This window comes from Prenolepis imparis, unplaced genomic scaffold, assembly GCF_030444845.1.
Source record: "Prenolepis imparis isolate NDT839.2.m4 unplaced genomic scaffold, iyPreImpa1.0 SCAF_9, whole genome shotgun sequence".
In the NCBI taxonomy this organism is placed as follows: Eukaryota; Metazoa; Arthropoda; class Insecta; order Hymenoptera; family Formicidae; genus Prenolepis; species Prenolepis imparis.
This window is the reverse complement of record NW_028141167.1, coordinates 15994357-16007734: the sequence shown is the minus strand read 5'-3', so window position 1 is coordinate 16007734 and position 13378 is coordinate 15994357. Positions and strand designations below refer to the sequence as shown.

The window sequence follows — 13378 nt, the reverse complement described above, 5'->3', positions numbered from 1 at the left end:
GGTGCAAATTATTTACAGTTGCTGAGAGACGATCTTCCGGGTTTACTTGAAGATGTTGACCTCGATACAAGGAGGAGAATGTGGTTGCAACAAGATGGCGCAGGTCCTCATTATGTCAATACGGTCAAAGCTCAATAATACCTTTCGTAATTGATGGATTGGCAGAGGCGGTCCAGTAAGATGACCAGCAAGATCGCCTGATCTAACATCGCTTGATTTTTATTTGTGGGGATACCTCAAAGATGTAGTTTACCGGAATGCACCGACCACAAGAAATGACATGAAGAAAAGAATCCGAGCTGCGTGCAATATTCCACGTAATGTACTCTTGCGTACTGTTAGACATTTGGAACGCCGTATTCAGTACTGCCAACAAGTCAACGGTGCGACCTTCGAACACTTAATTAATTGAATTATTACTATGGATCAACCACCGATCTTGCCTTCATTGGCTGGATCAATCACCGATCTTGCCTTCATTAGCTGGATCAACCACCGATCTTGCCTTCATTGGCTGGATCAACCACCGATCTTGCCTTCATTGGCTGGATCAACCACCGATCTTGCCTTCATTGGCTGGATCAACCACCGATCTTGCTTTCATTGGCTGGATCAACCACCGATCTTACCTTCAGTGGCTGGATCAACCACCGATCTTGCCTTCATTGGCTCGATCAACCACCGATCTTACCTTCAGTGGCTGGATCAACCACCGATCTTGCCTTCATTGGCTCGATCAACCACCGATCTTGCCTTCATTGGCTGGATCGTTCTCCGAACACAAAAGAGGTGTAAATCCGACTGGGCAACCTCCGCGAGGTACACTTTAGGTAATGCTAATGCCGGCGGTACTGTAGCTTCAAGTCTTATAACTCGAAAAGTACTTAATGAAAAAAGATTTAATTATAGTGTTTTGGAAAGCTCTCGATGTCAGCTACAAGAATGTCAAATAAAAAATGGGGGTTTTCATTTAAGATTTTAAAGTTAACCTTTAAATAACCTTCAAATTTGACCTCAAGGTCAAAGTCAAGGTCACCATCGGATGTCCCCCTCCAAATCCTACGATTGAAAGCCAGATGACAGAAGGAAATAATTCAGAAAAAATAATTTTACTAATAAATCTCTAAATAAAAAGACGGAATTTTTACATAGAATCGTAAAAAATATTAGAAAAATAAAAAAATGCTTCAGATAAAAGTTGTTCAAATTAATTAGTAGAAAAAGATGTTATAATAAAAAATATGGGTTTCTATTTTAAAAATTTATTCCCACCTTCACTTGACCTTGGAGACGCCGCCCAAGGTCATATGAATATTACTATGTTATGTCCCCCTCGAAACCCCCTAAAACTTTTGTAGGAAACATTTTTCGATTTAACGCAGTGTTTCTGAGATATTTGAGTGGGTCCTTTAAAATGGGACACCCTGTATATATGATGATATAAAATAAATACACACACACACATATATACATATATATATATAGTTTTTTTTACAAACATTTATAAATAGAGATATCATAATATATAAATTACATAAAAATAATGATGTTATAAAAAATTTTTATAATCATATTTTATTTTTCTTATTATTCTTATTATTTTTAGAACCATCTTCCTGTTTACGCTTCTTATTTTCCTTCTTATACTCGTCCTTACATTCTTTCCTTACATAATTCTCCTTCTTCTTTTCCTCTTGTTCTTCATATTCGATTAACGTCTTTACTAATAAATGATCGAGTCCATCTTCCAATACTGAAATTTTTTAAATCATAAGTTATCATCATTATTTTTATGTAATTTATATATAGAGATATATATTTATAAATATTTGTGTGTAAAGAAAATTGTAAAGTTAAATTATTTTATATTTATATTTTTTTTTGTAGTATATGTAGATATTTATTTAAAAATTAAAAATCTATATATAAATTATTTTAAAACGACCAATAGAGCCAAGCACGAGAATTAATTCTAATTTTTAGAACTGTATCTCTTGGTTTGAGATTACTAAGTTCCATCAATTCATAATCCTCGAACTTTACAACGGGAAAATAGGCGAGAAAAATATAGGTCCGAAAAGTCGCTGAAGCGGGAATTGAACCCGCGTCTTTCGCTTACCGGGCGACTGCTCTTACCACTAAGCTATTCAGACCTTTTCGATCCTATATTTTTCATTTGCCTTATAATTGATATTAGTAAATAGCGCCATGAATTAGGCCCAGACGCAAATAAATAAATTAAAAAAATATTTTTCTCGCCTATTTTCCCGTTGTAAAGTTCGAGGATTATGAATTGATGGAACTTAGTAATCTCAAACCAAGAGATACAGTTCTAAAAATTAGAATTAATTTTCGTGCTTGGCTCTATTGGTCGTTTTAAAAAAATCATATTTATTTATTATATTTATTAAATACTGAGAGCCGATAAAAATATTACTTAAATTTATATAAATTATTATTTTAAAATTTTTTCAGTATATTAAACAGTATACCAATGTATAATAGATAAATTAGTAATAGTTAAAATAACTTATTAAACAATCAAATAAATTATACCAAAATTAAATAATTAATTATTGTTTTTACTTACCGTTTTTAAATTCTTCAATTTCTCTTAATTGATCTATCTCAATCTGTCCAATTATTTCATTAATCACAACACTTTCTGTTTCATTTCCATTCATTTCATTCATAATAACATTTACTATTTCGTTCGATTTATCCATTCCATCCATTATGACATTTAACATATGAAATCAGCAACTTATGTATATAGTAATTTATAAAATGACTTACGTCAAGAATCAAAACTTTATATCGTTCTTAAGGTAATTTTGGAAAAATCTCGCTATAAAAAAACATTTAAAAAATTTTGTCACTGATTTAAAAAAAAATTAATCGATTAATAAATAAATGCTCTCACACACTTCTCTCGTGCATGCGTGCGTGCGAGCATGCGAGCGTACGTACGTGCCTGCGTGTGTGTGTTTGTGCGTGCGTGCGTGCGTGCGTACGTATGTATGTATTAGAATGGTCAGGAAACAATGTACAGGTTTCAAATTTGCATAATTTTTTCACATAAAATAAAAATTTTTGCCAAAGTTTTGGCGTTCTTTCGCTTTTATGTCTTAATAATACGGTTATAAGTCGTTTTTACACATTTTACATGCGAACATTGCGTCACTTTTACGTATGTGTATGTATTTTTTAAAAATGTGTATGTATTTTTTAAAAATGTGATTTTTCAATGTTTTGGAACATTCTGAACACATTGGCATAGAAATCTTTAAAAAAATGTTTTTCATGAAAACATAGCTTCCTCACACACACACACGCAAATTTTTTTAAAATGTGATTTTTCGATGTGTTGGAACATTCTAAACACATTGGCGTAGAAATCTGAAAAAAAATATTTTTCACGAAAACAGCATCCTATATGATTAAAAAAAAAAAAAAAAATTAAAAATTAAAAAAAACCACATAGTAGCCATCCCCAAAAAATTTGCAACACTTTGGTTCCAATTTCGAGAAGATCAGTCCATAAATGTGGAAGTAGTTCGCGGTCAGACAGACAGACGGACGGTACTTATATATATAGATTAATAATACTGCAAATAAATCATGTACTACTTTTTCTAATATGATTTGATTTTTAGTAATTATTAGTTTCATGTTATTTCGAAAAAATCAATGAACTCTTTTGAAAGATGTCTTTTCCTCATCAAAAGTCGGAAGTAAGAAATTAAAATAGTATCAGCGACATCTGATCTATGACTATTTTTAATTCTCAATGAAATAAACAGTCACAATATAACTATTAGCGAGCATCGAATTTAAACCGGTTTCAAAATAGTAGTTTGTCTTTATTTTATCTTTGCAAGCACTATACAAGATTTGACGAATAATAACAATAAACTGATACATTAACGTAATTTCATCTTTTCAAAATTTTTTTATAGTTTAGAAAGAACGAAGAGATTAATAAAAAATTGTGGAATAAATAAAATTTTTCTTACACACGCACACATGTGTTATCGATTAATTACTATTTAAAAGAAATTTTTACATATACAAATATTTAAAACCTAATATTTAAAACCTAATAATTAAAATCTCATATAAATATTAAAATATAAAATTTACAATAAATAATTTATAATATAATAAAAAATAAATTTTAAAAATAAAAAAATTATGTTACTTGACTGTTGCTGCTTATCAATCTATTTTTAATTTTTAGCAGTATTATTAAGTTTAAAAAATGTAATAGCTCTTTATTTAAGTGTTTATATCTAAAAAAAAAAAAAAAATCAGTCAAAAATGTATTTTTATTTTGCAGCTGGATTGATCAAGCTACCGTCAGTAGAAATTTCAATAATTTTTTTGTTTTCCTTGTGTGAAAGTTATATGTATGTATATAGTTTGACTGTAGTAAACAGACAGTGTTTCCTCGCAAAACTATCGACAACTCGTCGTCCTCGATAGTCTCATCTCCTCTCCCATGGAACATGTTTCTTGCGCATTCTTCTCTCTTTCAGAAAGAGAAGACAAAGCCGGATACAGTGATACAGTATAAATTTTATATTGAATCTAGTGAGATAACTAAAAATTAATTGCGCAATCGTTAACTAGTATAAAATCAGATCGATTTTTCGAGATTTCGCAGAAAAGAACAAAAAAAAGATAATTTGATATTATTATAATATATACTTGCATATTTTAGATTTAACGCATTTCTTTCGTGCACTTATTACAAAAGCAAAGGTATAAATTTATATAACATGAAATTTTTTAATTATTTAAAATTCGAAACCTATGTTATAAATGATGAATAGTGAAAGCGTGACTGGTTTGATTATGTAATTACTCTAAAGTATAAACTTATTTAAAATAATGTGTGGAAAAAATTTTGCATTTTTGTGTTGTGAACTTCTTCTCGTAACTTCATCAATAAATTCTCAGCAAAATTTCGCCAACAATGAAGTGAGAGATGATAATTTGACGATACGATACGAGGTTGACGTGGAATCTACAACAATTTATAGTGACGAAATAAAAACATCACGATATGATTTGTACGAAAAGTTTATCACCGATACGCGATATGAAATGCAGAATGAATTTCGCACTATTTCTATGAATAACGATCGCGAGGATGTTAATTCGAAGCAATATAAACTGGACACACATTTTATACATAATCATGAAAATGATGAACAAATGCCAATGAAATCTCACATGAATTCAATAAATGTTAATCATCAAAAAAATTTTACGTTACATAAAGTTTATGGAAATTTAATTGGAAATAATGATTCTATGTCGAATGAAGATTTTGAAAATTCCAGTAAAGATAGTAATAAAAGCAACATTATTCCATACGAAATGTGCCATAATATTACTTGCATTTTGTTCTGCTGTCCACTTGGCGATCGTATGAGGATAGATGACGACAAATGCATTCCCGAAAAAATTAAATACGTTTTCCCGAACGTGTACGGATGCACGAACGATTTAATGCAGAGCGATAAGAGAGTGGACGAATTGTTTCAGCTGGCCGTCTACGATTCGTGCGAGGGAAAGAATCGCACCCTGCTTCCCGATGGTCATCAGTATGATTACATGATTTTTGCCAACGGATCTATTTATTTATCTTATTATAAAATATTTGCTAAATGGACATCATCTTGTCTCGTTGTCATGGAAGAGGATAAATTTGAAATGACTTATTGCTCAGAAACAGAAGACGAGATCAACAAGTTTTTAATGTCTCCAACTGATAATGCTTCCTCGAATTTTCACGCAAACATCATACATGTGAACTATCATATAATATCTATATTATTTTTGTTGCCAATATTTCTGGTGTATTCCATATTGCCAGAGCTCCGAAATGTACACGGCTTCATGTTACGCAATTACAGCGGTGCTTTGTCCATTGCAAACACAATTGGCACTGTGAATTATATAATCAAAGCGGATGATGTACAATATCCCGTTTGTATTACAATTGGTACAGTATATTTAAATCATATAATTATATGTATACAGCGTATATATTTGTCAAGCATATTGTATATTCGTATAGTAATTAATCCTTTTAATAATTTAAATATATGATTTGTCAAAATCTAAAAAAGAGGCAAGGATTAATAGTGAATAAAATTAAAATTTTATATGCATTTTAATGTATAATTAATCTGAGTTCGCCTCAATATATATGTATACTTTTTTGTATTATTGAATTTTGTAGAGTTATGTCTTGAAACATTATTTAATTTAATATCAGTAGCATTTATTAAATATTGGTGTAAATTTTAGTGCAGAAAGTTAGAGTAACTCTATTTTTTAATGTAAAATCAAAAACGTGATGACTTTGAATATCTGCATATTAATATACACGTTTAATGGTTAATAAGATATTATTTATTATTACAGTTTTTATTTTTATTCATTTTTACAGCTTTCCTCAACTACTTTTTTTATATGTCGGCTTACTTCTGGCTAAGTATGATGAGCTTTGTTATGTGGTGGACATTCAGGTAAGTTGCTAATTATTTCATATTATACTTTAGTTTTAACTTACCTCTAATTTTAATATACCTTTATAGAATTGCTTTATATTATACAAAATGACGTGATAAAATCATTTCGTGTAATATATAAATGAATTTGATATTATATATACCAGCAACGTAAAGACAAAGCGGAATGATACGCGACATTTTGAATTAATCAAGCAAAATTTTTTTATGTTGGTACGTGATAGTGTAAAACCAACTATTTGACTTCATTATAAAAGTAAAGAGGAAATAATAGACTTAAATTGAAATTTAAGATAAAAAGTTTTCTTGGAAATTTCAATTATTGTATCAAGTTTTTAAACGATTAGTTTTTATTTTGTTAAAATCAAGTTAATTGAAAAAATGGCGTATTAGATAATAAATACATATATATTATATATTTAATTTACATATTTATAATATTATAATGTGGTCAAATAATTCGCGATATAATATGTAACAAACTTTTTTTGAATTTTTAACATTATGCAAATTTGATATTTATTTCATTTTTATTTCTTCCTTTTTTATGTATAAGCAATACGATACTTTTAAACAAAAATAGATTTTTTTGTCAAGAATTTGTTTCTTAAAACTGAATAAAAATTTAAATTATTTTTCTCGTGTCTGTAGAATAATAATGTAAATATTGCGACGACTTTTTCTTCCGATTCGCGCGCGGTAGACCGGAAGAATGGAGCTGGATCTCGTCTACAAAAACGAAATTAATTACGGTTCACACGCCGCGGAAACTAGGGTCTGAGTCGCTCCGCGCGTGCCGCAGCGGAACGCCAATCTGACTATTTGCGAGACGCTAAAGAATTAGGCGCCAGACGCGATCTTACACGTGTCAATCCGCGAGACACTAAAAATCTAACGCAAAACCCTTGGCCGAAATCCCGCTACGGGCCGATTAGCTCACCTAACGGTAGAGGGGCAGGGTGGTATTGCCGCGACACGAGTCAGTAGCTAAATATCAAAATCGCGAAAGCAATTGATCGCCGCACCTATAATTTGGACGGGACGAAACGATACACGAAAGAAACGACGTAATAGACTTCACACTAGTATATAATAGAGATTTATTATAAAAGGAAATATAAAGAAATATAAAGAAATATAAATAATACAAAAATGAGCGGAAAATAAAGTGTTTCGACAATGCCAAAAGAATACGAAGTCCTCGCTTCGAATGCTAATAACGGTAACTAAGATTTACAAAAAAAATCATAATAAAATAACGGGACTAACAATAACAACTCACACTAAAAATAACGATTCAAGTGCGAACGTTAAACGAACCCAAAGACGGTTAACATTAAGAACGAAATCGTCTCTCGCGACGCAATCCGATATCCTTCCGACGGCCCGTGGCCGGGATTTCGCTCTCTCTCTCACTCTCGCGTTCGCGCTCTCGCGTGATCTCTCTCACGCTCGCGCTCTCTCGCCGATGGTTGCGAGTATCACGGGATCTCACTACCGTAAACGCGGTACGCGACTCTCTTCCCGAACGCCCTTCAATCGGATCGCAATTGCTTCCGCGATGAGATTCTCGCACGATAACGAAACTCTCTCGATCGCACTACGAGATTCCACAAAGGTGCGACAACGCACAGTCGCGATACGCAATCCCGACCAAATCCCGGAGAGACGATAATGCCGCGTACTCGAACTCACGGACGGACGGTCTCGGAGGCTCTCGTCGCTTAACGCCGGTCGCTCGCAAACGCTAAATCACGAATTTTCGGGCTAGGCCCTCGCGAACGCCAAAATCACCAAAATTACTCGCGACGGCGTTAGAACGATCGAGGCTCGGACTTACGCGAACGTAATTCTACTCTTACGGCACGGGCAGCCTCACTGATATGAAGTTTCTCTCCTGGGGAGCTCTATCCGCCTTCGGTCCCTCAGCGTTTCCCTGGATCCTCGATACCGCCAGCTGATTCTCGAGAGCGGACACGCGACCAACACGACAGGCAGTACGAGAGTGTCGGATCTACCGACCCGAATCGATATCGGGACTCAATCCTGCGCGAAAGGGGTTGCGTGGACGCCCGCCCAATTACCGCGTCGCACGACTTCTCGTTGTCGCACGGACTTCGCACGGCCGTACTTAGGGTTACAGCGCCCTTCTCGATAACCCGCGCTAATTGTTCCCGGCATTAATTAATGACTACTTATTTCGGTAGCCTCGTCGGTCCTAGTGCCTCGTGATGTTCAGAGGCACGGCTGATTTGGCTTTTCCGGCTCCGCTGAATGGCGGTCGAATAATTCTTATTGTTAGTCTCGGTGGTGCGGGTGGGTTATTCGCCCTCTTTGTGTGCGTCCCTGCGTCGTCTCGAGGATGTGCGCGCTTTGTGCGGTAACGGTTGCGTCCTTGTGTTCGCCGAACTTTTCCCGTTGGATAAACAAGGCTGTTTTTGTTCCGCCAAGGTTGTCGTTCGTGTATTCGATCTCGTTATTTGGTCCGAGCTATTTTGGTACGTCTTCGGCAAGGCTCTCCAATATGATATAAAAAATATATAAAAATAAAACGCGAATTAAAATCTATTATTTTCGCTATCGCAAACCGTCTCTCCGGGGATAATCGGCATGGCTCTCGTACTCTCTCTCGCGTGGCGTGGCCGCTCTGCCCCGTGCCCAGCGATTTCGGCTGGAGGGATGCGCGTCGTGACGGCAACGTCACAATATATACTATAATAATGTAAATAATTTCTGAATATTAATCATTGTAACTTTCACATTTTGATTTTTTTTATATATAATTAGTTAATTATGTTGTATAAATTACAGAGGATTCGGTTCGTTACAAAGAAACGTCAAACAACGAGAGAAAAGAAAGTTTATGTATTATGCGATTTATGCATGGGGTTTTTCCTTTATCTTTGCTATTGTCTGTGTCATCATGGATTCTGTTTCCGAATACGTACCAAAGATTTGGCGACCGGAATTTCATTTAGGAGATTGTTGGTTCCATAGTAAGTAAACGTCTCTGACAGATAATTCTATTAATGCTATCGTATTTCTATATATTGTGAGAAACAGTATAACAATTCATTACATATCATACTTACAGATGATAAAGCGTTTGCACTGTATTATTATGGATTCAAAAGTGTATGTATCATTAGTAGCGTTTGCTTATCCATCGCTACGGCATTAAAGATCAAAGGCTACGAAAAAGATACAAGCTTTCGTCTAGCAGATTCGGAAAGCAAGCGATATAATAACAATAAGAAATGGTCTGTTATCAGACATTTTTGCACCGATGTGTGATCTTACATGTTTTTAGTTAATGAAATTTATGTCGATACATTTTGATCAATATCTTTGCCAACCATACATATTACATATTGAACTGATCTGCATTACTAATGAAAGAAAGAGGAGATTATTTGGAAGCAACACACCTTTTCGGTGTGCTTATTCCTTTCTTCTCTTTCTTGTAATTTTAAATTGTAAATTACATAATCTATAGAGAAAGATAAACATATTACTATGTGACTTTAATTGTGTTTTTTCAATAAAGTTTGCTATTCTTGAAATGTGGCAAATAGTGAGAATAAAGTTAATAAATGCATATATTTCATAAAGATCTTATTTTTCAAAAATTTCTTTAAACAATTAAATTTTATACTATTTTTCTCTTCCTTTTTAGGATTGGATTTATTCTATTATATTTTAAAGATAACTTGATAAATAATATTGATTATTTTTATTGAGATATACAAATATAAATACGTATATATTGTTTGTAGGTTAATACTATATCTGAAACTATTTATCGTGCTATTTATCGTGATGGGCATTAAATGGTCCGTGATGACAGTGACATGGATTTTTGGAAGAATACCCGAATACGTTTGGTATACTACTAATTTGGTGGATATCCTGCAGAATATCTTCACTTTTATCATATTTGTATGCAAAAAGAAGATCAAATTGATGATACGGAAACGATTCGGATGCGAAACAAACGCAACATCTTGCACTTTTATATCACATCAGAGGTCTCTACGTAGAAAAAGACGAGTTCTTGCATGCAAGAAAACTGTAACGCAAAATGTTCGTTCAATGGGATTAAACTCTAATGTTGCAATGTGTAAAAAAGAGTTTTATCGCAGATCAGGAATTAATGATTAATGAGCAATTGGATGATATATTCAGGCACAATTTGCAATAAAAATCTCGAAATAGGAAAAATTGATGGTTTGTGTTTTTATTTGTTCCCATATTTTTATCAATTTTTATGAATCTTAAGGCCGGTTGCTTCAACTTCTTGTCAGATGGCATATGTCTTTCTTTTAAACTTATCTGAACTGGCCCATAATAAATCTAGTAGATTGATTCAGGTGTAACATAAAGTTACAAACCCATATAGAGTCGTACTAGAGAAAAGTAATGATATTAAAAAAATTACACCAAGTGAAAGTAGAAACTTGTATCAGTGAAAAATTAAATGACAAATCTATATGGAGTCGTTTAATTATAAACCTCGCTTCCGAAATACCCGGTGAGTTGAACCTCGTTTTGCGCTGAAAGTTGCAAACCCATATAGAATTGTAATAATAAAAAAAAAGATAATATAAAACAAATAATACAAAAGATAAATTTAAAAATTAATAAAAAATAAAAAATAAAAAATTTATGCAAAAATTAAAAATTAATATAATTTTAAAAAATTAAAGAATTTTAATTAAAAAAACTTGGCACTGCTAAATTTAACAATACGCTAAAGTTGATTTTGTGCACACACACATATGCACAAAAATTTTAGACAAGCTATTCTGTTTTACTTAGGCTTGTAAATTGATATCTAAACATTCACTTATATTCCTTTATCCAATTCCAAGTTCGTTCTGATCATATTTTGTATATGCAAACTGCCAATAAAAAGAATAACCTGTCTAAAAGAAAAAATTGCTCGGTCGGTAAGGCAGAACCGTCAGCATCCCCTTAAGAGGATGTCGGAGATGGTCTATGTTGACCGAATGCGAATGTTAATTGCATTGCGATATCTTTTTATCGACTATACAGATCAATAAATCCCACGATTAAAGTTCTTATAAGAACGGACTGCGCGAACTATAATTCCATATATAATTCATAAAAAAACCAAGAAAAGTTAAATAATTAAAGTTTTGTTATTGGCTTCTTGTGTCAGCTTGTAACAATACCTATTTAATAAAAAAGTTCTGCAGTTTGTTTGTGCATAAGATTTAGCTCACGCAGTTGGGATAACATGAAGGAACATTAGTGAACAATTAAAAATGCGATTACTAGTCTAGTAAAAAAGTTATATATCAGTAAAGTTTTCACACATATGTGTGTGTGCAAAATCGTGGCTCAGGAGTAAAGCAGAGCAGTAGATTAGTCGCGTGATGTCGCGATAGATAGGGCTGCAATATGTTCAGCTGACAAGGATAGATACAACAGTACATTCTTGTCTGCTTTATGTGCGTGCAGAATAATACACATATCAAGAGACACGCGCCTAGTTTGGGCGAAGCCGACCCCTCAGAAGCGAGGCACCGTGTATCTTTACGCGAATCGGACAGTTTGAGATATCATAGTCGGATATTACTCATATAACGGCTGAAGCTATCGAGTTCTTACTACGTTTAATCGATAGATTGAGATCGAATTATATAATGAAAGTGTCTTTATTTTTGCTCTACATGCTTTGGAAGCGGATATATCATAATGCAAAGTCTAAATATGAAAAATTTCTTGTAAGAAACGTCCACGTCGTCATCGTCGTTCACGCATACATAGTATATAGTATCTATACGTGTAACACACGTATACAACACATGCATACACGTATATCACACGTAAACACACATGCAATAGATGCATGTAGTGGTAATCTTGTACAGTTCTCACGTTTGACACAGGCGGCGTTAGTGGCGCTCCGCGATATTAGCAACGTGCGGGGTTATGTATAGATATATATATATATATATATATATATATAATATATATAACGTGTATGTGATATGTGACATGTGACATAGGTTAAATGTGCGGTTAGCTCGTTTTTATTTATTATAAGAGAATCCAGCCAGAGGGTCATAATCGATAGAAGAAGATGAGATTTATAAGAATCAAGTAATTATTTTATTTTATATTTCTTATAACAATATTAACAATTATATTCTTATGAAAAAATAATAGGATGGTTACGTAACAAGAAAATAGTTATTATTATATTATTATGAAAAAAATATAGTATATCACATATAAGTAGTATTGCTTATCACATGTATGTAGTATATTGCATATCACATGTATCGTTACCATTTTATTTTACTATTTCTTTCATAATAATAACTACTTTCATGCTACGCTACCATCCTACTATTTCTTTTATAAGTACATAATTATTGATGTAAAATAAGGAAGCGAATAAAAGCTAATAATAATAAATAATGTAAAGATAATCATAGCACTATTATGAGTGCTATGAGCTATCAAAAATACATCTTTACGTAATTTATTATTATTAGCTTTTATTATTCGCTTCCTTATTTTATATCAATAATTATATACTTATGAAAGAAATAGTAGGATGGTAGCGTAGCATGAAAGTAGTTATTATTATGAAAGAAATAGTAAAATGGTAACGTAACAAGAAAGTAGTTGCAAATATCATTATATAAATATGTATTCAAGAAAGAAATAGAAGGATCTACATTTTGCAATGTATACTACATACATGTGATATGCAATACTACTTATATGTGATGTTCTATATTTCTTTCACAATAATAACTACTTTCTTGTTACGCTGCCATCCTATGCTACTATTTCTT

The 13378-nt window shown here is 32.8% G+C and overlaps 1 protein-coding gene and 1 non-coding gene across 4 annotated transcripts; one reads left to right on the top strand and one right to left on the bottom strand.

Moving 5' to 3' along the window:
* Positions 1-2079: 2079 nt before the first annotated feature.
* Trnat-ggu (transfer RNA threonine (anticodon GGU)) lies at positions 2080-2153 on the bottom strand. Its single transcript has one exon. It is a non-coding gene; the product is annotated as a tRNA-Thr (tRNA).
* A 2105-nt stretch (positions 2154-4258) lies between these two features.
* Positions 4259-10756, top strand: LOC145940703 (G-protein coupled receptor Mth2-like). Of its 3 annotated transcripts, none has more exons than XM_083046149.1 (6): positions 4259-4570; positions 4963-6013; positions 6464-6542; positions 9357-9541; positions 9640-9805; positions 10322-10756. In XM_083046149.1, exons 1-6 carry the CDS (start codon positions 4502-4504, stop codon positions 10704-10706), a joined length of 1935 nt encoding a protein of 644 aa, XP_082902275.1. In that variant the 5' UTR covers positions 4259-4501; the 3' UTR covers positions 10707-10756. The 3 variants fall into 3 exon arrangements, with proteins under 3 accessions (XP_082902275.1, XP_082902276.1, XP_082902277.1); XM_083046150.1 differs by having other exon boundaries at positions 4262-4764; XM_083046151.1 differs by lacking the exons at positions 4259-4570; positions 9357-9541; positions 9640-9805 and having other exon boundaries at positions 4776-6013.
* Positions 10757-13378: the final 2622 nt, after the last annotated feature.